Raw genomic sequence first — 27,502 nt, 5'->3', positions numbered from 1 at the left:
GCCTTGGCAGCGTGAGCTCTGTGTAACTAACCCCTCCTGATAATTGCTGATAACGGTTCACAACACATATACAAAAAACAGACAGTTTGTTGTGTACCTGTGATAATGTCCTCGATGGCTCCGTCTTTCCCCTCCCTCACCAGAGGAGACATCTGCCTCTTCTTCAGCTCTGCTATCAGGTCCATCTGGGGCGGTCTGGGCATCATGGGACCCTGAAACAACAAATCAGATTTAGTTGAATGCAACTTTTTACAACATGCTTTGAGAGTTTTAGTTCTTTTTATGTCCAATAGTCTGGTCGTTTTTATGCATGAAAGTTATAATCTCAAGGAATGTCCTTAAAGTGTGGAAGTCTGATAGGTGAAGAAGTACAAGCGGTCAGCAACACAGAACTGATCAAATGTTTCAATTCGAAAATTAAAACTAACTAAAACAAAAAGAATTGACCATTTTAAGAAAGAAAAATATTGTCTTATTTTGAATTTGATGGCAGCGCGGACCATGTTTACCACTTTCGTTAATAACAGTTCATATATGACTGGGAACTGAAGAGAGCTGTTTGGACATCGAACAGGGCAGTCCAGCTCCAGGCTTGTTCCAGATCCAATACCTTATATTATTATATTTTATGGTAGTTTATCTGTCTTTGTACTTGACATGGCTGACTGGAGCATCACACTAGTTTTTGTTGATACTTTGACCTTTTAATGTCGTGGGTCTTTGTACACATTTCTCTAAAAGCAAAGCAGTTTTCCTCTAAACTGAGATCATTCATGTCTCTACCAGAGGAAAAGGGCTTTCAGAAAAGAGTATTTCTCTCTGTCCTTCACTGAGAAGAAGTACTTTTTGAAGGGTGGTGTTTCCCTTGCTGAATATCACTTTAAAAAAAATCAAAAAAGAAAGGGCCGACAGATAAAGTCTGAGGTCTACTGTCAGCTTTTAAAGTGTTGTTGCAAAATGACACAGTCTAATTATTCAGGAGAAAATCATCTTTATGTGCTTGGAAAGTTTGTAGACACACTTGAAAGTACTTTTCCTGCACTGACTGTTTATCGTTCCCACCTTGTTCCCCATGACTTCAGGTTTAGGAGGAGTTAAAGGAGCCTCGTGTTGCTTGTTTCTCTGCTCGATGTCCAGCTCTGCTTGCTGGCAAACACAAAACCAATGTTTCAGAGGTCAGATTATAAACAGTCACTGATGGCTGCAGGTGTAATGTAAAAGCTCTTGGTGCATATCAGTGAAGCAGCTGTCTGTTATCTGACCTTGTACGCTTTGATGAATCTGACAAAAATAGGGAAGAACATAGAGGGCGGCGTTGTTTTGGGGTTTTCTCCGAAGTACTCCACAGCTGAGTCATAAGCATCCTGCAAAAGAAGGTCATGATCAGCCATGAACTGACAAGTACTTCCTGTTCCTAACATTGACAGAGACAAATTTGGATAATTTCCTCAGGGATTAATAAAGTATTCTGATTTTGATAATTAAATCCGACCTGTGCGGTCTTTCCATCGGCTATGAGACCATTGAGCAGCTCCACGTTGGTGTTGAGAAAACGCTGCAGCACTAGATTGTCTTTTTCTATGGAGAACTCCCTCTTCGTCCCCTCCATGCCTCTCTCCAGAGCCTGAAGGTCCTGCAGGATACTGTCCACAGAAACTAAAAGAGACAAAGACTTCAAGGTGAAGTTAGAGCTTCAAATTAACATTCTTATCATTGCTTATCAAACATCAACTAGATTATGATGTACTTTAGAAGACTGAAGGGTTATGCAAGGTGTTGCATGAATAAAGTGATTCTACTGCTGTCATAACACCTTGTAAGCATTTGTCATTTTATCATCAGTGTATTTACAATCTGTGGTATTAGTTTAAACTAAAATGTATGTGATTAAAGTTTGACCACATTTAACGGTAATAATAAAAGTTTCAAAAGTATAGCCAATAACTCTGGCTTTGTGTAGGTTTTATCCTCTTGGTCATCTCAGACATACCAGTCAGCATCTCCATAGAAACTTCTAGGTGTTCTCCAATTGTTGGTGAGCGGTTGGAGTAGTTTCATGTCAGTTACAAGGTGAAAACATGGTGCTACACTGAAAACGCCCCATGACTGCTTTGGTTTCTAGCAGGTTGCCTTAATCAAGTGTAGTTTACAAGGGAGATTCAGGCTACATCCACATGTACACGGATATTTTGGTAAACACAGATTTTTCTGTGAATTTTGTCCTTTTGTCCTGAGGGTCACTAAAAATAAAGCTTTTCATTTACAGAAACTCTGCTGCATTTAAACGTGGAAAAGAGAAACAGCGATTTTTGTCTCGTAAGATCAAAGTTATGTGCCTTCACCTCCCTTTTGACTACACTCTGTCTTTTTATTTGCCAGCATTTCTTCACACTTAGGATTATATCACCACCTGTTTCTTTGGCATGCACTTGACAGACTTTGAGATCTTTTTGGGGGGCTTTTCATGTTCATGGAGATATTTAACATTTTTTTTAAAACCATTTTTAAAAAATGACCTCAGGCCTACACTCACAGCATCTTGGACACACAATTTAAAAAAAAGGGGGGGGTCAGGAAGTCAGAAGTTAAAAAGGCAACACAGGTCAAAACATCCGATTACTACAGGGCTACAAACCACAAATACAGTTAATAAAAACAAGATTTTAGGCCAAATGTTGATCAGATCAAATGCTAGTTTTTCTTTTTGATTTTTTTTTTCTTTTATAGCAGCAACTCTTGAGCTACTGTCAGGAATCATACTGTGCTGTGCTTTATTTCTTTATTTATTTGCAGCTTTGTTTCATAGTTTAGAGTTTAATCTATAATTACTTAATTTGGGAGGGAAGTAGTGGATCTGCTTGGATCTTGGACCTTTGTAAACTGTGACAGGAGTTCAGCCATCATTAATCACTGTACACATGTGAGGATGTGCTTACCAAGTGCCGCCTTATCCAGGAAGTGCAGCTCTGTGGGGAAGGATTGCAGCTCTGGGTATCTCTCCTGGATGATGTTGACGATGAAGTGCATCAGTGTCTGTTTTCGGTCTGTAGATTTGGTGTCCAACAGCTTGGGAGAGCCAGCAAAGAATGAAAAGTCTGACATTAGATCGATAAAAACAACAGGTTGCACAAAATATTTTTGAATTATCTACAGAAATAGCAACCGAAGCAAAAAGCCATCTGTAGCTGCAGGAAAAAACTGCATTAATTTTCTCACCAAGTCTAAGCTTTGCAGACGGAAGCCATATGCTGCTCCTCGCTTGCTGCTGTTCATGTAGTTTCCAAATGCCAAGATGATCTTTACATCAGCAACAGACAGAAAAGTATGTTGTCAGATGTGACACAAAGTGACAGCATGTGTGATATGCAGCCCACACAGACTCAAAAATAAACCTGCAGTGAAAAACAAAACTTGAAATCTGTCACAGAGGTAAAACACAAAACCTCTCCCTTTCCAGAAACAACTCATCGTTGTTTTTATGCCACTTTAAATTTAGGAGAAAAAACAACAACCAAAGTTGAAGGAAAAAAATTCCTCCGGGTTAAAGACACAGCATGTTTGGTCTCATATTACACCAGCTGTGCTCTTGCAAGCTTTGGAGGCTATTTTCCCAGAACTGCTGAACTGGACCTGAAATTATTTCCATCAAAGCCTGAAAACACTCTGGCACAGAATAATGTGAATGGGTGAATGAGGCTCATAGCAGAAAGCAGCGTATAAGTACCAGTCTGTGAGACAAATTACAAGGCTCTGTTTTTCTAGTGTTCCAGGTTTCTACCATTAACTAATATCAGTGTTTGTGTATTGCATGTATACAGTGCACTGATACAGCTCACTAACCCAGTGCTGTCCAAACCCAGGCCTCGAGGGCTGGTGTCCTGCAGGTTTTGTGTGTCCTTGATCCAACACAGCTGATTTAAATGGCTAAATGACCTCCTCAACATGTCTTGAAGTTCTCCAGAGGCCTGGTAATCATTTGATTCAGGTGTGTTGACCCAGTGTCCTCGAGGCCTACAGTTGGCCAAGCCTGCACCTACCTAAACTAGTGTTACTTGACATCTTACCACTGTTACTTCATCTAAATATGGTCACCTCTGGGAACAAAAAAACACCACAAAATGCTAACGTTGAGGCTCCATTACAAACGGATGGTCCATCGTTTATTTACAGCTTATGTGAGATCTTGGCTGAATGTGTTTCTGTTGTTTTGCTGAGAGCCCCCCATCAACCAGTATTTTAAAATGAAATTAGAAGAACAATAAACAAATTAAAAATGTTATAAGCCAGGATTTGACTGTAATTTTTAATGCTAATTAGGAGGTCAGTGACTTTGATTCCATTTTGCCGTTGCTGAGGATTCACAGGAAGTCACAGAGAAGCAGTCCTAACCAGTAAAGGTTATTATTTAGTCATGAACTGAAGCTCTTTGACACTTAATATAAAAGTAAGAATCACCTCGAGAATTTTCTTCAGCTTAGTGGAAGACTTGATGGACATCGAGGCCGCGATGATGGCATTCAGTTGCTGTAAGAAATAATGCAAAGATCAGTGCGTGCACATTACAGTATACACTAACATTTTTATTTTAAAGGACTAGTTCTACTTTTTTGTAATTCTCGCAGAGTCAGAGGACAAGAGTGATTCCACTGTAAATATAAAGCCAGAGTGCTGATAAGGAGAAATTTCCCCGTGTTAAACCTCAGTACCTGAATAAATGCCTTTTATTCCTAGAAGTGGGCTTTTATTCAGCCCACTTCTAGGAATAAACTCTAAGAGAATAACAGCCTTTTCCTCGGCATGACTGTGAAATCCCCTGTTGTAAACTTTGCTTAATTCTCTTTCCTCAAATACAGTTCAACCGTGGACTCACAGGCTGTATCAGCTGGACGCTCTCAGGGAAATTGCCCATGAAGGTGAGAGTGCTGATGCGCTGGGAAAGCCGCGGGATCTTGCTAAAGCGCACCATGAAGCGGTCCTCCTCGCTGAGCTCGTCCAGGGGCCTGCCCTCGCACTCGTAGTTGTGGATGAGCTTCATTTCATACTCTGTGGGGATGAAACGCTCCAACAGCTCGAGGAAGTCCAGGCTCAGAGCTTTCAGGTTGTACCTGCGGGGAAGGTGCACGTTCTGAATATAAAGTGTCTTTGCAATATATTCAGATTTTCTTTTTATTGCCGTATTATTCAGCTGATGCACAAACAGGGTTTAACACATACGTCTCAATGACACAGCAGATATCAGAAGCAGCCATTCCTTCTTTACGCAGGGTGATGGCCAGGTTTTTGGCCCTGTTGGGCTCCATTAGAGACACTTTACTGGGACTCTTGTGGGCCATTTTCTTCTTTAGGGTTCCCAGATCTACAGGGGTCGACTGGGCTTTGGTCTTAAACTGCTCCTCAAAGGCAGCCATGTTTAGCTCCTAATAACAGGGTTCAAATACAGAAACAGAGACCATTAAGATTTTTTAATACTCAGATTAAACTTTCACTTTTGTTTACTGTAAGTCACGTAGCAGCCTATTACAGACTAAACTACTTCCTGATAAAGCATGTGACTGCTGGAAAAATTCCTGGAAAATTTGTTCTAAAGATTATTGTAAATTTCGTTTTGTTCTTTTTAAAATACTCACAAAGGTTTGCAAATGGAGAAAAGCATGGAAGAATATCCATGGATTTAAGTGATGTAGAATAAATGCAAGTTCCCATGATAATACATTACTGCTATTCCAATGTAACACAAAAACACAGTACTGTCTTAATAGGATTGATTGCACTAATATAGAAGAAAAGAAATGCATAGATTACATGTTGTTGTTTTCTGCTAAACGATTTGCACCACAATTGGATTAAAACCCAACCTGCAACCTCCACGTCTGAAAATGAAGCCAGTGCAGAAATACCAAAACTACTGTAGTTCCACTTATGGCCACTGGAGGCTGACTCCAAACCAGTGCTCATCCCCATAACTCTCATGTAAAAAATGTCCAACACGTTGCAAAGTGTGTTGACAGCCTGGCACAAAACACTGTTTGGGTCCCTACGGGTAGTTTCCACCATCAACTGTTCAGGAGGTGAGGGTTTATTTGTTTGTTTGTTTGCTTGTTTTTTTAAATAATTCATCTGCCCAGTGTTTGCGATGCCTTTTGTTGGATCTTTAATAAAATTATCTGACAAAATGACTTTCCAAGAACTTTGTCTTCCACTTTAGTGACTTTTCAAGCATAATTAGTCTGTTACTTACTAATTAGCTAATTGTCTGTGTGCTGCTTTTCCTAACCAGACTAGCTAGACTTAGCTGAAAACTTAGCACAGTACCCTCTGACTCCAAAATGCAGCAACAAAAACCAGCAGGTGTGATCATGTTGGCTGCGTGCATCTTGTAAGTACTGTCCATGAAGGAACCCAGGTCCAGATGTTTTTGGGACAGCAGAGGAAACATGAACAAACCTCTAAGATGCACTCGTCGTCCACCTCACTGAAGATTGTTCCTGCGACCTGGTTGGATTTGAGGGCCTGCCAGTTGAACAGCGGCATGCGGTATTTGGTTTGAATGGCCTTCTTCTTTTTACAGTCTGTAAGAGAAATGTTCGTATTGTAACAGAGATATCTTCCTAAATATTGCGTTGGGGAATCTGCCGTTTGTTACTTTCACAAGAAAAGACACTGAAATCATTACTAAAAGTTCCCAAAGTGGAGCTGGAAAATCATTACCAAGGCAGGAAGGGGGTAAAACTTTGGTTTCTCCAACATGTCTCCTCTCTGTGGTATTTCTTGATTTTCTATAAAGTTTAACATTTTTTTAAATCTCTACAATCAGTTCGATAAAAGCTGGAAACTTTTGCTTGTTGTAATCATTCTTCATTTTCAAGTTTGATGTATAAAAAGAAAAAAATCATCTCTTCTTTAAGATATCAAGGACAAGAAAATAAAATATGAACCAAAATTGCTAAACCTGATTGTTTTTAAAGACTTACTAAGACCTTCATTTTGCTCTGATTGTGGACTCACTTGAGGTCCCTGCTGACGCCTCCGTCCTACCGCCTCCAGAAGGCAGGAGAGCTGATGGTGGTGGAGGAGGTGGAGGTGGAGCTGTGGTTGAGGACGGAGCTGGAAGTGGAGGAGGAGGGGGAGGAGGAGCTTGTACCGACTGTGGAGGAACTTCTGTTGTAGGAACGGCCTGAAGGTTGTTTCCTGTATCAACCTGATCTGCAGCTGTCAGGAAATAGTCTACACATCAACTTGCAGTTACAGTGTAGCTGTAATTAAGGAATAAATCTGATTACACGAATCAATATCCCATAATGATGCCCGTCAGGGAAATACAAAGAGCTTCTAATTATCCGCACACCAAGGTCTGAAGTATCATCTCGGACTGGCGATGCACTTTTCGGACTCAATGGCGGTTTCAGATCTTTTGATCTCTTATCTTGAGTTACAAAAACAGAAATTGGAGGTAGGCCTTGTCTGTGTGCAGGTAAGTTACCATGAAGATGTACCACCAGCGCATCACCTTTGTAATGCTGTAAACCCAGAGTTCACCCTGACGTTACCTGGATAGGTGCAGCACAGCTATCTGGTCACTAAAAAAGGGAACTTCTGAATCCAGCTCATAAAACTCAAACTTGAATTGTTCACGCTGTGAGTGTATGTGTGGTTACTGAGGATTTAGGAAGGTGTGATAAAACATTGCCGACCTTTCTGCTTCTTGTTCTGCTGCACCACCTGAACAGCTAGGTGTCCAGAGGAAGAGCGCCCCATTTGGACAAGACCCTGGTCCACCAGAGCCTGAACTTTGACCTCGAGCTCCTTCAGGGCCTGGGTGTCTTGTTCTTTCTCCTGCTTGAGCTCACGTTCTTGCTCTCGCTGCTGCAGCAGAATCACCTGCGAGCGAGACTCCCGCAGACTCTCCTGTGTCACAGAGCATAAGTGTCTTTAATCAGGCTGGACCAGTTCTGTCAGCTTAAAAAAAAGAAATATGTGATCTGGTGTGATCGTCTTGGCAAAAGGACATGCGTGCTCACAACACTTTGGCTCATTAATATGCAGATTTATGCAGCTGCAACACTAAACTCTAATCAGATCATCTTCACCAGGTGGGGTACCTGCGGTGAGAGTGCTGCTATGTGCTTTTTCTTAACTAACGTTCACAAGAACAATCAGTCTCTCCCTAATTAAGCCAATTAGTTCCTCTATTTTCAAAGCTGTACTTCAACGCCAACACGTTTGTCTCTGCATGCTACATGTCTGCTACTAATTTGAACTCATCAGCCTGAAGTGAGAAAGAGAAAGAGAAGCATTTCTTTCCTCGTTAGCATTCAAATATATGCAGAAAGGTGCTTAAAAATCAAATCACATCTCTTCCATGTGGCGGACATGTGGTGTAGGTGTGAGGTTTCAGTATACTGTAGTTATCATAGTGGGTCACAGCTTTGGGACAGCAAAACAGGGAAAATTAAATTTGAGCCTAATGGAAAAGAACAAACGGCTACAGGTTACTGAGATACTGGCAGAGCTGAGCGATTGATTTTTTCCTCTCTGTAAAACTCAAAAAACAAACAAAAAGACGAAGATCGCTGGCTGAGCTTTTGCCCTTCCTCGTGTTGGAACCACAAACAAAAATATCAAGCAGCAAAAAAACTCTATAAAGCAGAACTGAGTGGTTTTTAAGTCTTTATCAGTAAATGGATTTGAACTGAGCCCTGATCTAAAAAACAGGTTCAAGCAACTCTGAGTTTAACTTTAAACTCTGAGTTATCAGTTCTAGAAAAGCTGATCAGTTATTTCAGACTATTATTAAATTTAGCAAAACTGCACTTTTTATTTGACTTTATCTTCCGCACAATTTAAAAACAAAGGAGTTCAAATATTTTCTTTTTGTTAATGTTTGGAGTAAAAACCATAAATGTACTGTACTCTTTAAAAAGTGATTACTTGTGAACTATTTCTCTTCTGGTGTTTAAGAGAAGACACAGATAAAAGCACAGAAACATGAAATGGATTATTATGTCTCTATTTAAGGCCTTTTTTTCTGTTACTAAGCCACATTCGCCCATTTACCTTATTCTAGGAACCTTTATCTGTCAGGTGACACGATGTGGATTCATGTTTGATATGTTGGCTCTGATGTTTCTGCTACCATCTGACTGCTTGGCACAGTCTGTGTTTCTGTATGAAAAACATGTAAGCATGAACTTGCTGTTCTCTACCTTCAGGAGCTCCACTTCTTTGGTGGTCTGAATGAGCTTCTTCTCAAGCTCGGAGGCTTTCTCCATCGCCTCAGTCTCGGTCTCCTGAAGTCTGCTGGTGAGCTGTGACACCAGAGTGGTCATGGGTAATGGGTAAATGTATTTTTACACAGAGAGCAGCAAACATAGAAGAAAACTAACACTAAAGTGGACTTATAATGTATTACATTTTCTCTCATGTATGTACTGCTTGTGTAATTTTGAATTCCTACATGATTAATATCACAGTAATGTTTAAAGTTTTCATTTACCAGACAAAGTCATGAAATTTCACCCAAACATTTTTCTGTATAGATAATCTAAATAGCAACCGCATGTTGCTGCTGGAGAGTTTAACACATAGTATGATTTTTTTCTTCGGTAGCTTAATTAAAAAAAAAAAAAAGTATTTTACCAGAGAAGGAAGCTAATGTGAATAAGCTAGGCTAAGGTAGTTAGCTTTAGAGCCATGAGTCTATCAGCTTCCTGTTAACTGCATCATTCAACAGATTCAGCTGCTGCTTCATTTGTGTGATACAATGTGGCAGCCGTGAAATTATTTAATTTCTTAAACACAAAAATGGAGGAAATGTCTCAATTAGACTTACACTTGGATTAACTAATAAGCTAGCTGCATTTAATAAAAGAAACAATTACAGTTTTGCTTTAAAGCAATAAAGTTGGAAAATATTCAGGTTTATTTCAGCTTGATGTATTTCCTGTCATTCTGTAGTGTTTTTTGAAAGGTGAATAAATATCAGCTCTGACAACGACACTGCATGTAGCAGGTCCATGTGACCATTGCACCTGTGAGCGTGCTCATCCACACTCACAGGTTTATTTGAAAACCTGTCCTGGCCAGACTGATAGAAATCATGCTGATATGATACAGACTGTCTTTAAGGTTAGTTTGTATTTAATGCATTTACATCCAGACCTGCGCGTTGTGTTCCTGCAGTTCCTCCATGTGTTCTAGCAATGCGTTCTTGGTCTCAGCGTCCTCCAGCAAAGCGCCAACATCGAACACGTTGTCCAGGTAGGCCTGAATCTGCACCAGCAGCCTGTCGCTCTCTGTGAACTTTAATTTCTACAAAGAGAAAACACCAGAGTAAAAAATAATCAACTCAGTTTAACTGAAAGCTGTGACTCTGAGTCTAAGATAAGTTTAAAGCTGTTAATTTGGCAAACAAGTTTACACTTGCCTCCAGGTATTCATCCAGGCCATGCTGCGTGAACTCGTACTGGAGGTGGACTCTGAAGTTCATGTTTTCCACTGAGTGGACCACAATGTTGATGAACTGCATACAGGCAACCTGGTGGCAAAAAGAATTCATTTGTGCAACAGGAAGCAGCGTCACCTACTCAGACCAGTGTCCGACACCATCACCAGGACCATCACCAGGACAGGGGCTACAAGTTTAAAAGTTTACCCGCGCGACGTAAAGAAAGTCTGCTTACAGAGAGCAGAACGTCAGTAGAGCTAATGAAAGTGAGGAGGCCAAACTGCTGACACGAGCAGCTGCTGCACAATATTAGACACGAGCTTCAGAACACGACGTGTGAACAAGTACCGCTGACATAAAATGTTTCACACAGGCTCAGTAATGTTCACTTTGGTGGAAGGCATATTTTGTGACCTCAGACCATCTGCTTCTCAGTGAAGTTGTTGGTAATTGTCCAGAGTTTCCCACTTTGAGTTTGTTAAGTTTAAAGAGGCCAATTAAAAGTTCTGCAGATTTCAAGCGGACTAAAACACAGCTCCAGACAGCTGGCAGCTGCTCCTGCAGCTGACTGAGGAAACACTGAAAACCGTTAAAACTAAACTCGCTAATTGTTCTTTTTTTTCCCAATAATCAACTGCAGCAATAATCACTTCTCAGGGGTGAAATTGTGTTGCGTTTCTTTTTGTTACTACAAACTCATTAACTTTAGTTATTAGATTGTTATCTTGGGCTCCGGGAAGCTGCAGTTTGCATTTTTCTTTTTTGTTTCCTGATCGATTCGTTGATTAGTCGAGGAGTTTTGTTCCTCCCGTCTCCTAAAGTAACCTTAAATAAACGCCTCTCCTGCAAATTTACGACATCATTAAATTAAATTCTGAATTCGTGGCAGACTTTGGATTACCGTCCTCAGCTGTTCTACTTATAGCTCTGATCTTGTGTAAAAGAAAGTGGAGAACAAACTTTTAGGAATACACAAGCCTTCTTCACAGCACTCTGCATATTATATATAATTGCACACAATCTGTCTAATTAAAAGAAAAGCTGTCATTTTACAAAAGGCTCAGCCTGAAAGCTTTCAATTATAAAAACTAATTACCCCTATTCTTTATTATTTTAGCTTGTTTTTGTAAATTCTCACACAAAGGAGGACTTTTTGTGTCCCAGAGCAAATTGTGCACATAAATAATAGATTTATTCTTTTTTTTCTGGCAGTTACCAGTATTAGAAAAACACCACCAGTCAACTCCAACTGAAGCCCCATCTCAGGTCTACAGTTAATCAATCAATCAACAAATGATTTACAACAATCTGCTGCAGCTGTACAGACACGAGGAGAGATTGTTAAATCACAGATGTTACAAACACAAACATTTTTCAAGGGAATTTCACATCCCTGATGATTATGCATTTCTTTAAAAAATCATATTATTACTGCAGAGTAAAAGCAGGTTTAATTTAGGGCCTTTTTTCATGATTTGCACACCAAATTCAAAGAAAATGTTCATTTTGAAATGACGCTGACAGAGCATCAACCTGGAGGGATGTAGTAATGTCAGTTTAGAGCTGACCTTATTCAACCTGAGGATAACATTGACACTCATTAAGAGGCCGGAGACTGACCAGGTAGATCACAGAATAAACGTTATTCCTGATGACAGGAATTGTCTACCTCTGTCAATTGCTTAAGGGGACTCAACATCTGGCAGCTCCACATGTTGGATTTGGCAGTTTTTATGCCAGATGCTCTTTCTGACACTGCCCCAAAGGGATCTGTGTCTCCTGCTGGGAATAAATCTGGGATCTTTTGCTTGTTAGACAAAAAACTGAACATTTGCCAAAAAGACAAATGTGACGTATTTTTATAGATCAGCTGAATCTCGTTGCATGAAAACTTTAGAAGGACAGCTTATAGAGCAGGTTCAGAATAACAAACGTATTACTTTGAAGCCCTGCACAGTCTTGCTCTCACATTATAGATTTACCTGATATTTAAATCCTGTCGTCTTCCAATTTAATCACACTCTTTTTCTGGTTCTATGTCATGTTTTTATTTCCTGTTCTTTTGTTATCCGTGCACTTTTCTTTTTTATGTTGATGTTTTCTACTTTACATATAAATGTTCATATGTTGTCATTACATAGTGAACCTGAAAAGTGTTTTGCATGCATGTATTTGAATGCAATTGCTGCTTTACCATGAAGTCGATGTTGCTTTCTTCATTGTGGAAATACTCAATGAGCTTCTCGAATCGGTTTTTCTCCCCACAAACCTGAAAACAATAATAATAATAATAAAGATCAGATCAAACAGCAGCTGAGTATTCAACCCTCTTATTCTTTTTATTGTGCCCATTGCAGGTTTATAAATCTAGGTGACGTCCGTGGAGATTTGGAGCTTGCTGCCTTCCCCGTGTGTGCACACATGGGGGCAGTGTGCTCACACAGAAACATTGTTGCAGCTGTAACGATGCATCAGGATTTCAGCAAACATGCGGTCTAATCAAACAGCGCAGCGTTGAGAGAGAGAGGAGGCTCTGTCGGCTGTTTGTGGAGAAATTCAGCTCATTTCAGGGACAAACAGAAATAATGGTTGTAATAAAAGCAGCACAGGATGATTGCAGCTCGCTCTGCAGGTGTAAACAATCCCCGGTGTTTGTGTGCCGCATGATTTCCTGGCAGAGAAAACGTGGCTTCTTTATGACTGTGTTTTCCTAACTGCTGGCATGTCAGCAAGTTCCCTGTCTCATCCGTTGCTGTGTGGTAATCTACCTGCCCCTTTCTTGCCCACTCATGTCCACTGAATAATGCACCAGGCCAATCGAACAGCCAGCACAACCCTAAACAAAGCCCATGTTCTGCTGCTGAGGGACACATGAGCCAGCTCCTGGCCCTGCGCCCGGCCGCCTCTATCGCTCTCCCCATCTTCTTCCAGCTCTCGCCCACACACACATGCCGACACTGCTGCGGCACCGACGACAAGCTCCGCTCACGGTGACACTCGAGTCACAGCTCTGATAATCAATGCCACATTAATCAAACGGGTTAAAGCTGATGCAGCCAGAGGGTTTACAAAAGGACGGGTGTTTAATTCATCACTTCATTTTTTTTAACATGTATATAGAAGTCTTTTTAAAGAAACTCCGCAAACACCAAAACATGAAAGAATGGCATTGACCTGAACACACAGAGCTGCTTTAGAGATGACAGGGGTCTTATTTTCTGTCTTAACAACTTGACGACTGGCCAACCAACCAATTCCCAAGGATATTGCGTGGTAGGTGAGATTTCAGAGCATCTAAAGATCTCCGAATGGCATCCATTCATTCATCCATGCATTCACAGGAGGACAGACCCATGTCTCCTCTTCAAGCTGTGCCCTGCAGGCCCCATGGGTGAGGCCTTGCCAGTAGGCACTCCCCCTCGCCTGCTCCTGGCTCCAGGGTGGTGCCCCGGTTACTCTATGCCAGGCAGGGTAAACTGGATCCTGGATTTTTTGTTTTTCATGTCATCATCCGAATGACTCTTCATTTGCCCCTTCACCCAGGACTAATTTGCCTTGGGAGACGTAACCAAGTGCAAAAAGCCCCGAACAACATGGCCTCAGAAGCAGAAGATCAATCAAACTCAGTACAAGAGAAATAGGGATTATTTTAAACTGTGAATGATGCAAAGCTACCGTAATCAGATCCTTTAATAAAAAATGCAGAGCGAGAAATAGAGAAAAGATCCTCTTTAAGTATAAATTGAAATAAAATTGTTCTGTGTTTTGTACTCCTCCAGGGTAAATCCATTATTTAAAATGAGCTCAAATGTGAGATGTGCTTAAATTTGAATATTTAAATTAACATAACAGTGACCAAAGAAGCAATTTAATACGAGGGGTCAGTTTAGCTCACTGTAAGCAACTGAAAGAAATACTTAATGGGTGTCTGCTTGTTGCAGAGCAGCTTTTGACTTCCTGAATGTTTTCTCCTGGTTCAGGTTTAAGCTTCTGTCTCCACAGCCACAGGAAGCAACAGGTGCTGCTTTCTCAATCAAAGACAGAAGAAGGTCAAGGAGAGGTGAGAGGCCACTCAGCAAGTGTTTCACATATTTATACCTCTTCGGTCAGTGTTGTTTGGCAGAGGAACAGCTGGACGGAGCAGCTGACGGCGGGCAGCTCGACCTGGGGTTCCCCCATAACCTGCTGGTATGTGAGTGCTGTGCCATAGATCTATGTTAAGCTTCTGATCCCTTAAGTGTGAATGTGAGATGAGTCATCACTGCTGAACACAGAAAGAAGGTCTAAAACCATGGTTGGCTTTGCACGATCTCCTTGTTCCTGTGTGGGGTTTCTCTGGGATTCTAATCAGTCCAAAGACCTGCTTTTAGGATAATCTGTGATTCTAAATTGGCTATAGTTATGTTAGACCTGTGATGGATAAGCAGTCCATCCAGGATGTATCCTAATAACAAGGTAAGCCCTAGACCTCTGAAATGAATATGTGGTTCAGAAAATTGGAAAACAAAGCAGATTTTTGCAGCACAAATTATTTACTAAATGACCTAAACTTTAAATTTCAGCCAGATCAGCGGATTAACTGATATTTTCCATTATATTTTAAGTTATATGTTCATATTATTTTGGTAAGAACTCATAAAAACTACATATAATGAATGTGAATAAAAAAATAGTCATTTTAAAATCACTAAATATCCATATGAGTCTTAAAAATCCTAAACTTTTCGTGCTCTAAATGAGATACTGGTGGAGAAATCCCCTTTACAGCGAGCACCCAGCTTAAATCTAACGTGCATGTTTTAGTATGGAGGGCCAAAACTTCAAAAATTAAATAACAAAACACATCATTACTACTAGAAGCTGTCTCAGCTTATTTCTGGTCATCTTCTTGTTCACCAATGTTGATTAAATCAATCAGAAGCTCAAATTAATTCAGTTAATTAATGTTCACACAGAGAGCAGGAATCTCCTAAAGCGGCAGCTACCAATGACACACCTCAAAAATACATGTGATGACTGTCAGCCACTGCAATGACTCTACTGACCTCTTTGAAGTTGTCAAAGGCGGCGAGGATGATGTCATGACCTCCTCTCACCAAACACACGGCCGCCAGCAGCTCCAGCACCAGAGCTTTAGTCCTGAAAAGACGATTGACGTTTATGCACTGCCCAGCAACTACTTTAAGATAAGATAAGATACCTTTATTAGTCCCATGTCTAATAAAGACGCGGGACATTTAAAGTCCGTCCTGAACACTAACACCTCGCAGATAATCACATCCATAGTTCTTGTACACTTTTCAGCTTATAGTTTAGTATACAGTGGCTTTCAAAAGTATTCGGCCCCCTTGAACTTTTCCACATTTTGTCACATTACAGCCACAAACATGAATCTATTTTATTGGAATTCCAGGTGAAAGACCAACACAAAGTGGTGCACACGTGAGAAGTGGAACGGAAATCAGGCATGATTCCAAACATTTTTTACAAATAAATAACTGCAAAGTGGGGTGTGCGTAATTATTCAGCCCCTGAGTCAATACTTTGTAGAACCACCTTTTGCTGCAATTCCAGCTGCCAGTCTTTTAGGGTCTGTCTCTACCAGCTTCGCACATCTACAGACTGAAATCTTTGCCCATTCTTCTTTGCAAAACAGCTCCAGCTCAGTCAGATTAGATGCACAGCATTTGTGAACAGCAGTTTTCAGATCTTGCCACAGATTCTCGATTGGATTTAGATCTGGACTTTGACTGGGCCGTTCTAACACATGGATATGTTTTGTTTTAAACCATCCCAGTGTTGCCCTGGCTTTATGTTTAGGGTCGTTGTCCTGCTGGAAGGTGAACCTCCGCCCCAGTCTCAAGTCTTTTGCAGACTCCAAGAGGTTTTCTTCCAAGATTGCCCTGTATTTGGCTCCATCCATCTTCCCATCAACTCTGACCAGCTTCCCTGTCCCTGCTGAAGAGAAGCCCCCCCAGAGCATGATGCTGCCACCACCATATCTGACAGTGGGGATGGTGTGTTCAGAGTGATGTGCAGTGTTAGTTACACATAGCGTTTTGCATTTTGGTCTCATCTGACCAGAGCAGCTTCTTCCAAATGTTTGCTGTGTCCCCCACATGGCTTGTGGCAAACTGCAAACGGGACTTCTTATGGTTTTCTGTTAACAACGGCTTTCTTCTTGCCACTCTTCCATAAAGGCCAACTTTGTGCAGTGCACGACTAATAGTTGTCCTATGGACAGATTCCCCCACCTGAGCTGTAGATCTCTGCAGCTCATCCAGAGTCACCATGGGCCTCTTGGCTGCATTTCTGATCAGCGCTCTCCTTGTTCGGCCTGTGAGTTTAGGTGGACGGCCTTGTCTTGGTAGGTTTACAGTTGTGCCATACTCCTTCCATTTCTGAATGATGGCTTGAACAGTGCTCCGTGGGATGTTCAAGGCTTGGGAAATCTTTTTGTAGCCTAAGCCTGCTTTAAATTTCTCAATAACTTTATCTCTGACCTATCTGGTGTCTAAATCCAATCCAGAATCTGTGGCAAGATCTGAAAACTGCTGTTCACAAACGCTGTCCATCTAATCTGACTGAGCTGGAGCTGTTTTGCAAAGAAGAATGGGCAAAGATTTCAGTCTGTAGATGTGCGAAGCTGGTAGAGACAGACCCTAAAAGACTGGCAGCTGGAATTGCAGCAAAAGGTGGTTCAATAAAGTATTGACTCAGGGGCTGAATAATTACGCACACCCCAATTTGCAGTTATTTATTTGTAAAAAATGTTTGGAATCATGTATGATTTCTGTTCCACTTCTCACGTGTGCACCACTTTGTGTTGGTCTTTGATGTGGAATTCCAATAAAATTGACTCATGTTTGTGGCTGTAATGTGACAAAATGTGGAAAAGTTCAAGGTGGCCGAATACTTTTGCAAGCCACTGTAGTTTCATGTTCAGGCTGTGCGTGGTGTTTACCTCGGGTTTCTGTCGTTCAGGCTGAGCGTGATCTCGTTCACGCAGGAGGGATGCTTCATCACTTGGTTAAACCCCGACTAAGTAAAAAAACACAAAAATCTGCCAACAGTTTGCCAAATAAGATTAAAGAATGAAATGAAACATGACCAGATTAAGTGGCTCTTGTGTGGACCAGAAAACAATATGAACTGCTGAAATGAAACAATACTTTAAAATTGAACTGAACTCTGACCTTACATATGGCATTTGTTTCTTAATATGAATTTAAAACAGCAAAGGACAAGTGTATAATAAGTGAATATCAACATGAAAAAATTACATTACCTATTCTGACATTTTTTGCTATCTTTAGAGAATGACTGATGGGAAATAAAAGTTAAACTCTAAGGATCAATTAATAAATAACAATAATACATAGTGTGTAAGTGGTTTTAGATACCTGGTAATTCATGATGGCACGCAGACACATGATGCAGAGATGAACATCATCTTTCTGGCTCACAACACGCGAGTTCCTCAAGGCTTTTCTGTTTTAGAGAGGTAAATCAGCCAGGTTTAACTGAGGCTTAACTGAAGAGCCGCTTTAATAAGACCTAGAATAGCACTGAAAATAAAGCCAATAATTATTACCCATTTACCCACTTTTTTAGAAGAATGTGCCAACTAATTCTTAATGAATTAATTTAGAAATAAATAAATAAATAAAGTCCATCGTCAGAAACTGCAGACTCTGTTTTAAGAAGCTCAAAAACTTCTGCAGTAAATACTTCAAATAATACTCATGCCAGCCATCATTCACCAGATGAAAACAAAACCACTGAGAGCATGCTCTCATAATTGTATTTTGCGTCACTTAGCGACATGTTTCACATTCACACCTAAGCACACCCCGTCTGAACAAAAGGACCCCAAACACCTACGTAAGGAGGCGTACTCGCTATGAGAGGAATGCAGCCACTTCCCATCAGAAAGATAAGAAGGACACGTCTGCAGCTGCTGAAGGTGAAGGCTAGGAGGAGATCATGATTTGAGTTTAAAAGCATGTGACCCTGCTCATTCCCAAATGACCTGTTAGGAGTGACCAATCACTCTCACTTATGCATTAAAACAGCGCATCACAGCACACACTCCAAAGGACACTTTACGTGTAAATTAGCCACATCGGCAGCTTTTTAAAGTGGTACTAATTGAGTCTCCAGGGTTGAGAATGAGCTCCTACGACTACATCAGCTGAATGGAAATAGGTCCCTGCAGCCAGCTTTAAGAAATCCTTAACAAGTTTTGCAGTGAGATGTGGATCATGGGCGTGCTGTCGATATACCCTCGGCCATGTGTCTATTTTTAGAAAACTTGTTTTTGGATAAACACTTAAGTCAGTTTAAAATGTTACTTTTCTCACTTTTCGGAGTATCAATAACATCAGTAAGTCATTTTAATGTAATAATAATGAAATAAATTAAAGTAGCCCATAAATTTATCACTGTGCTTTTGGTGTTTGTCACACTGTACCTGACTGTGAAGGCCTTGCCACCCTTCAAGGCGCTGTGTGTGGGTGAGTTGCTGGCACTTCTTTTCAGATCTTCCCCTGGTTTGTCAGTAGTTTTGCCTTTGTCTGTGGGCAGCGTGCCGTTGTCCACAGTCTCCACCTCATACCTGTGAGTATCACCATAAAAAGTAATGTTAATTAAATTTTGTGACCTTCTTGGACTAGTGAGTGACTGTGTGGCTGAGACAGTTCAGCAGCGACTGCTCTGAGATATCTTGTAAGCTGATACCTACGTGACAGCGCTGTGGGCGACAGACAGATAATCCACAAGAACGTCCAAACCCTGGTTCTCCTCATTTAAGAACTCCTGAGCCCAGCTACAGCAGGACAACACAAAACAAATGTAACTCAGAGGCAGAGCATGGCAGGAAAAGTTAGTAAAGAAGTGTTTTAAAAACATGAGTTAAAAGTTGTAATTTTGCTAATACTCACTATATTTCATTAAATGTGTTACAGGTGGTTGAAGAATTCACATTTTTATTTGAATTCATTGCTTCGGTGTAATTTTGTGTGCTATAATCAGCTTCTTATCTCTATCAATGGTACAATCATATTGTACCCACATGGGAGAGACTCACCCGATGTGATTGGTCCTCAGGGAAATCTCCAGCTCTCTCAGGACCTGTGTGGATTCCTGGACCCGTCTCCTAAACTGATAAAGCATATACAAGGTGAGAATGAGGTCAAAAAAATACTTAAAGATATCTTATTATATTCATTATAATATATTAAGTAATTGATCATTATGTGCCTCTCTGCTCTTCATCCATTTAAAGTAATCCACCTAAAGAACCTGCTTTTTCAGGTTCGAGAAACTGATAATTCAAAACAAACAAACAAAAAAACAACATTACTAAAGTTAAAGGTGGTTCTGCGAGCTACGGAGCTATCAGGTGGTCTTTTAGTTGCATGGACTGGACTGGACTGGATTTAGTTTGCACTTAGTTTGTTGGATAAAACAGCTGAAATACCAATATTTGAAATACTTTTAGATTACAGGTGATGAAAAAAGACTGCATATTGCCAGAAGGCTTAGCTGGAGGTGTGTCACTGCATAGCTACTGACTAACCAGAGGAGTTTGGAGGTTTTCTTTTATTATTTTTAAAGAATTAAATAGAAACATTTCAGTTTTTCCAAACATATAGCCAAGGCTCTACAGTCTATGAACCTTGGCTTATCCAGGTGTTGGCTTTACATAACATGATAAAGGAATGCTGGATATATTTGCAGTCAGGAACAGGGGTGTCCTAAATATTTTTAATAAGTACAGAACAGTAATCACAGCACACAAAGTAACTCTGCCTGAACAGACAGGGCCAACTTCAACCCACAAATATTTCTTACAGTAGAATATTTGTGGTGCCGTTCTATTTCCTGCCTCAAAAAGCTCAAGAATTTTATCAAAAGGTCTAAAATCAATGAGGCTTTTTCAAGAAGTTCATGTTTACTTTTCGAAAACAAACAGAAGCTTGAAATTAAAATGTTTGATTTGAGTTTGCTCCGATATACCTTTCGACTGACTCCTCCGTGATCCACAAAGCTCTTCAGCTTCTCCAAGTAAGCAGATGGTGGATTCTTCACTTGAAAGCGCTCCTAAAGATGGAGGAAAGAAACATTCAGACCTCTAATTATGTTTGATTGCAGCGCTGCAGCGATGGGGAAGGCAGGGCAGAGCTCAGCCGGGGTCTCACAGGAACAGGCTGATTACACCGCCTCAGTTATGCAAATGGTTGAAATGATTCGACTGCCATGCAGCGGCTACGTTCTCACACACACACTTTTCACTGTTCACGGCCTTTAGTTAAACCGAAAAACTGACACTTTCTGAAATGTGCCAAACTGTTTACTTGAGAAGCTGTATGACAGCAACGGGTTTATCTATCGCTCTCGCGTCAACACACAGGTTGTTATGGACTCTCTTGTAGTTGCTATGGTGGTGTACAATATTGATGAGCTTCCTTGTGTTAGTGTATACGTAAGTCTGTGTTGGTTTCTTAACTTTGGCATTCAGTCATCTTACAAGAAGTTCAATTCGATTAATTGATTAAAACCGTCCTTTAACGTTTCTTCTTTTATCTACCTTTAATGGCTTCTCATGTTTGTTTACACTCCAAGCCTATTAACATGTACTTTACTACAAAGCAGAATCTCTTGCTTAGCGAGGTAACTTTACATTTACCTCATTGTCAGTGTTTACATTGCTGTGGTAATTTGTGCTGTATCACTGCCTGCTGAGTATAAACCCCAGTGTGCAGGTAGAGTAGTAGGAGGGTCTGTAGGATTTTAAAATCTTTGTCTTTCACTGTTATGACTATAAAATAATAAGAAATGCATGTTTTTAGGAACATCTTTATTTCTCCTTTTTTCTGTTGTCTCCGAAACATTTGTATTTTCTTAAGCCTTATAGACTTCTCCTTGCAGGCCTTTTTTGTTCTTTGCAGCTCAACCCACTGCAACAGAAAAACTCAGTTACAGTTTATTAGAATAAAAAAAAAAAAAGTAAATAAGTCCTGAACAGAATATTGAAAGTCTACCTGGTCACAGATCAGGTCCCACTTCTTCTCACTGTCGTACTGGCTGAGGATCTTGACCTTGTCTGGAGGAAGATTCATCGTGTTCTGGCAGCAGAAACACATGAAATAAATGTTAAAAAGTCAAATCTGTCGATTGGAAGCAATAACCTGCAGAACTTTTTCACATTGTTCACTTTTTATGTAGAGGTAAGTCAAAGAAAGTCAGAGATACAAACGCTGTTGATGGTTCACTTATGTACGAGCACTTATGTTGAATGTGACATGTGAAACAAACACAAATGAAGGGTGTAACATGATATCCACAGGGGAACGATGAATGAAAATAAAACATAGGAAAATCAAAATAACTGGGATTTACCCCATTGCAGAGCAGACAGTACACATAGACATTCATATGCGTACACTGCGATCATTAGAATCATATAAATGTTCCACATTTACAGTTTGATTATACTCAGGTCCATGTGAAATCACTCATTTTGGTAGTCAAATGCTAATTTGTATTTTGAACAAAGGTGTGTCCTAAAGGTGTGTCGGAGCTGCTGCACCACTGAAATCTACAATAAGACTGCAAAGTAAATAACTTCAGCATTCTTAGTGTACAACTACAACAACTACAAGTACAAACTAGGTAAATGTTGCTCAACACAAGCAAGTTACAGTTCATATACTTAGCCTATTATGATGCAACAGCAATTACCACAAAAAATGAATAAATAAAAAATAAAATAGTGAGGTACATGTTCTATTGAGGACAAAAGGACAATTTGACATTTTTTAAGAAATGCTATTTAAGATTAATATTGATCATTGTGCTAATGGCTCACATACATGCAAGGTGTGGTCAGACTGCTCTTCTGGTTGGATGTTGGAGTAACTGAGGCGTTTCTTGTCTGAGAATGTGGAGACTTTAAATGCACCCGTTTATCACAGGCTTTTGTAAGTGGTCAGTGTGTACTACGCTTCACCGCCGCTAGCTGGAGTCACTAAACTGAACTTCTCCACTGTGTGTGGGCTTTTTAATGACATATTTAAAAGAAGAACAGCATTATTGTGTAGTACAAACCATCCAAATTCTAGCATTTTAGCGGTGTTACTCAACACTAAACAGCAGATATCTGCATTGCTCTTCTATTTTGTTGTTTACACAGTCGATTACCCTCATCCTCTGGTCTGTAATTTATTTATTTATTTTTTATCTACAATGGCTCTAATACCCATATATATAATTCTACCATGCTACCTTGTAGCTCTTTCTTAAAGAGGCTTGTGAAAGAAGGCCTACTGTGCGTTATTTTTCATTTTTAAACAGCATCAGACCATGCTGCCACAGTAACCTATATTCTCATTGATCTCTCTGTGCTCTGAATTATTTACAGATACATTCTGTGTTGAAAAACAGTCATGTGAATGTGTGAATATGGAGATCTTCCAGGAACCAACATGGTCACAGGCACGGGGTCCTCTCAAGCCCCTTTGACGACATCTTCAATAATTAAAGACTCTGCTGCAGGCCGTTATAAGTCTGGCAGTGAGTTACTCTGAGAGTCACAGGTCTTTGTAATTATCAGCTGTATGCTGTCATGTTACACTACAGTTTAATCACATATAGCCTACGTCTCAGAGCGGGATTTTAGTTCACATTGTGTTTTGAAGAGTGTGTGCTGATCCTCCCCTCTGATAAAGTGCAAGTCAGGATGCTGCTGGTTCTATACTCCTGATGTCAGCTGTTTGACAGATGAGTCAGATACTGTCAACCAGACATTTGCTTTTGTTTATGATAACTGATATCAGATTATAAAAGTTGCTGAGAAGTAAAGATAAAAGATTGTCACCACATTCCTCCCATTTTCACAACTGGGTGGTGTCCCAAACAACAAACACAGACACACGAGCGGCACCGACTATAACCCACAGCGTTGTGAAACTAGGCTAGTCGACAGGAGAATCCCGCTCAAGCATGACACACAGCTCCTCGTATCTTATCTGGTATCCTGAGCAACTCGGGCATCACAACCTCAGCATGGTGTCAGTGACACTGACTCAGTCTGCTCAGGAATGTCCCTGTCATGTCACCAACAAACAAATTCACACCACTGTCTGAATTTGAACTTCTCAAAAATTTAAGTCAGGCTTTTTATTCATCCAGAAGTAGAGGCCGAATCCCACTAAATGCTAAAAGATGGAGAGCTGCTGTCAGGCATGTCAATCTGGAAAATGGGTCAGTAGATTAATGCTGGATGTGCATCTGATAAATCAAGCCTGATGAATGAAGCTGGTGGGTCAATACGTGCTGGTTATGTGTGGCCGGATGGAAACTGAAAGAGAAAAACAGCACTGGCATTTTCCAGTGTTGGGTTTAAAATACAACATTAGCAGGACACGACACGGCTTTGGCTCCAATATAGTAACATAACACAGACCTGTGTGTGACCCACAAACACAAAAACCTTGTAAGTTATCAGACTTTAAATCACATTGTGTGTGTGTGTGTGGGGGGGGGGTGGCCCTTTTGTCATCTCTTCCCAGTCTCTAATCTACCACATCTGATGAACCAGTCGAAAATGCCTGACACGGTTCAAACTTATAGTCAGTCTGAGACAAAATCCCTGAAGGAAGTCCAGTCTATTTGATTATTATCCTGAACTACATGCAGTACTTGTTTTCTAAAGCAATATGCAAGGGGTTTGATGTGTTTTATTCTCCACCGTCATGCAATACAATCACCAGATGTTTTGCACGAGGGCTGCAAACTATGTGTATGAAATTTCATGCCAACTAGGAAGCATAAAAACTGCAGTTCACTGACAGGTGTGTCATCACAGCTCACTGTGCTTGTGCTTTTCTAGATTCTGTGGATTGTTGTGGTTAATTAATCAGACCAGTAAAACTAGAAAGATTCTATCCATCTCTTAAGTCTGATGTGATCAGCCATCTGGTCTAAACTCTTCTTCGATTCCAAAACTCAAACATGACTGAGAGCTAAAAATGGCCCAACTACTTTCATCTTCAATGAATTGTGAGCATGGCTGCTCTCTTAGGTGTCACACTGAAGTTCAACAACATGGCAGTGATGAAAAAAAGGATTTAGAGGTTAAACTGACTTAGACGTTAGCGGGAAGTTGGCTTGTTAGTTTCCATCTATGGATGAAATCCCACGTTATGACTCAGAGATTTATAAAAACTGAAACGTGCAGCTGTATTGCTTCATAAATGAAGACAGAAAGTTAAACAGCAGCCATGTTTATGGGGTTATTGAAGATGGGCTAGCTAGCATATAATGGTGTGCTACTAGGTGGCTGCCTACAGACCTATGGTTAGGATAATATAGGAAAGCAAAGATGGAGGATGAATTTTAGACTTTTATCTCTCAACATAAACCAGTGTGAGGGTGTAAAAGAGATGAATGCAATCATATGTCAGAGAAAAGATGCTGAAAACGAAGCAAACTTCAGTCCAGAGAAGACCTGGGACAACCAGTCAACACGCTGCTGTGTGGTTTGGATTACTCGCTATGAAAAAGTCTCATGCCCACTCTTTTCTGAAGCATTTATATGTTTAGTGTCCGGCAAACTATGAGCCCAAGAGTTGAAAAAGACAACAGTTAATGAAAGCAGCTTGGAGCACAGAAGAGCTAGCTTAGACCTTCATTCGATCCTCTCATCTAAACACTAAGCACTAGCAGAGGCTACTACAGATGTGCACCTACACATACGTACATGTACAAAAAACACGAGCGAGGTTGTTATGTATTGATTTTGTTGCAGTAAAATAATATTCCTACAAAATGCTAACATCTGTATTCATACAGCTGCTTTTCCATAACAGCTGGTTCAGCGATGAAATGCTTTTAAATCTTTAAAGCCATTTGCCCCCAACTAATAACATAAACTGACAACAGGCAGCCTGCAGTGCTAAACATGGAAGCAGGGAGAGGCTATAAAAATACTTTACATAAATGAGCCATTATAACCTGTATGGAAATCTTCTGATGGTCTAGGAAGATTATGAGAGGCATATAATGATGATTATAAACAGACATGGTGTGTAACTGTAGACTTTTCCTTCTGCAGGAGGACACAGGCAGTCTTGCTGATGGTCGATTCAGGTGCCGGAGATAAAAATTCCCCTTTCAACAAACAGCAACACAGACAGGATGAACTTGTTTTACATGTAACATAAACCCCAAAATAAATGATAACAATTACTTTATTTTTAGGTTTCTTGCATATTTCAGTTTAATAATGTTTTAGAGCTTTTGTAACCTGTTACCTCTTTTTAATCCCTTAGATTAACAAAACAGTTATTATTTTGGCAATTTTTGACATTTATGACAGCAGGAGGTGCTGTTAAAGTTCAGTTATCTGATGAAATTAACTCTGCTATGGCTTACATATCTTTTATTTTTTAGCTTCTTGTATTTTATTTCTTGCTTTTTCCTTTTTTTCTTTTAAATCGGTTCAATTTTCTTTAAACATTTCTAAAAAATAAGAATTTAAATTTAAATGAATTAATGTATTTACTGTGTCACTCCTGGCACTCTTGGAGCCTTTTTCTTTGTTAATTCTTGTCATTAACTCTCTGTTGTGACAATGCCAATTGTGTGCTTGTTGCTGTATACGTTCACTTTTTCTCTTAGTAGGACGAAACTATTTGTTTCCGTCTTTACACGTGATTTAGTTATAATACCAAGAATATTACTAGACGTGTGCTCCAATTTAGGCAGAAACAATGAAGCTGGCATGCTGCAAAGCTTGTTTTCCAAAAGACTTTAAGGTTGTCAGCAAACCCCATTTATGTCTAAATGCTCTCTAAATTAAGATCATCTTTTTTTTCCACCGAGTATGTTCGGATGCACAAAGAAATATTCTGTGCTAGCAGCTGATCACATAATCACGTCCCCTGTGTGTCGTTAAAGGCGCGATCTTCTCTAACATCATCAGGTCAGCAGGGAGTTGTGCATGTGACAGTAACATAAAACACAATCTGTGAGGTGCTGCAGTCATCAGGCTTCACATGTTAATGAGTTTAATTTTCATCTCGAGCTTGCTCTTGGCTGTGTGCCCTCTGCGGCTCATTTTTATTTTTTAAGACCTGCTAAGTGTGAAGGCATGTGGCAATCTCCATGGCAACCTGCACCGTAACTGCCTCAGTGCTTTGTAGGCTCACGAATCCCCCCGGCTATTTTTTAAAATTAAGTGGCGTTACACAATAAAATCAGTGACCTTTACACCTGCTACTACACCACCAGAGAAGCGGTGAGACTCAGAGGCTCAACGCAGCAGCAGAGATGGAGGACAGGGTATCATTTCTACAAGCAGAGTAAAGCTAAATGATGCATGATGCTGACTTCCTGAATCCCTGATGGTTCTGATTGTCCCAAAAGGATGGATCAGTGAAATTATTATCTTCACAGAAAATGAATAATTACTTATGATTCAGTGCTTTTCCTATCTTTTCCTACTGGATGTATATGCTTTCATCTTATGCTAAAGGCGATCATCACTGCTCACTAATCTACCTTTAAGTAATCCCCCAAATAGCTAATTAGAAAAGTAGAATTGGGAAAAATACCCCAAATGATTTTCCAAAGTTCAAGATGACATCTTCAGATGATTTGTATTTTTTGACCTACAACTTCCTGACATTCTGTTTTCATTCTGTTATCAACTACCTGCTGCAATATTGTCACTTTATGATTTGTTCACAGTTCCTAAATATCAAGATGTTTGAGAAAAACTACAACATAGATTGATGCAATACAAAAATGATTGTGAGGGTGCTGGGAATTCCCCAATTTGGCACACGTTTCGTTATAAGGAGGGCCTGAATGGAGTCCCCCAATTATCCACTGTTAGTGGGGTAAACCATCAGAGAGTTGAGGGTTGTTTAGTTGATTGCTAGGGTAATAATCACACAATAACAGGATGATGGGAAAACTAGGCTAGTATGGCATCATTCTATCACAATATACAAAGATGAAGGTAGAATTCGAGATGGCAGGATTTCCACA

At 40.2% G+C, this 27,502-nt stretch overlaps 1 protein-coding gene across 2 annotated transcripts in view; it reads right to left on the bottom strand.

The window, feature by feature from the left end:
* The window catches only part of fmnl1b (formin-like 1b), a 37,198-nt gene that overhangs the window by 3,298 nt on the left and 6,398 nt on the right, over positions 1–27,502 (bottom strand). For both annotated transcript variants that reach the window (XM_082542932.1, XM_082542933.1), the window contains exons 2-25: positions 21,490–21,573; positions 20,465–20,548; positions 19,533–19,606; positions 19,188–19,271; positions 18,918–19,061; positions 17,848–17,935; positions 17,409–17,485; positions 15,490–15,583; positions 12,639–12,713; positions 10,424–10,534; positions 10,159–10,308; positions 9,204–9,305; positions 7,692–7,905; positions 7,006–7,209; positions 6,445–6,569; positions 5,215–5,417; positions 4,871–5,105; positions 4,456–4,524; positions 3,217–3,297; positions 2,937–3,066; positions 1,493–1,656; positions 1,263–1,364; positions 1,063–1,146; positions 98–212 (exon numbers count right to left, since the gene is read on the bottom strand). In XM_082542932.1, coding sequence (XP_082399058.1) covers positions 98–212; positions 1,063–1,146; positions 1,263–1,364; positions 1,493–1,656; positions 2,937–3,066; positions 3,217–3,297; positions 4,456–4,524; positions 4,871–5,105; positions 5,215–5,417; positions 6,445–6,569; positions 7,006–7,209; positions 7,692–7,905; positions 9,204–9,305; positions 10,159–10,308; positions 10,424–10,534; positions 12,639–12,713; positions 15,490–15,583; positions 17,409–17,485; positions 17,848–17,935; positions 18,918–19,061; positions 19,188–19,271; positions 19,533–19,606; positions 20,465–20,548; positions 21,490–21,573 — 2,893 coding nt within the window. The remainder of the gene's footprint in view (positions 1–97; positions 213–1,062; positions 1,147–1,262; positions 1,365–1,492; positions 1,657–2,936; positions 3,067–3,216; positions 3,298–4,455; positions 4,525–4,870; positions 5,106–5,214; positions 5,418–6,444; positions 6,570–7,005; positions 7,210–7,691; positions 7,906–9,203; positions 9,306–10,158; positions 10,309–10,423; positions 10,535–12,638; positions 12,714–15,489; positions 15,584–17,408; positions 17,486–17,847; positions 17,936–18,917; positions 19,062–19,187; positions 19,272–19,532; positions 19,607–20,464; positions 20,549–21,489; positions 21,574–27,502) is intronic.

This window comes from Aulonocara stuartgranti (assembly GCF_965226115.1).
Source record: "Aulonocara stuartgranti genome assembly, chromosome: 8".
Lineage (NCBI taxonomy): Eukaryota > Metazoa > Chordata > Actinopteri > Cichliformes > Cichlidae > Aulonocara > Aulonocara stuartgranti.
The sequence above is the reverse complement of the archived record's forward strand: the minus strand, read 5'-3'. Positions and strand labels throughout refer to the sequence as shown.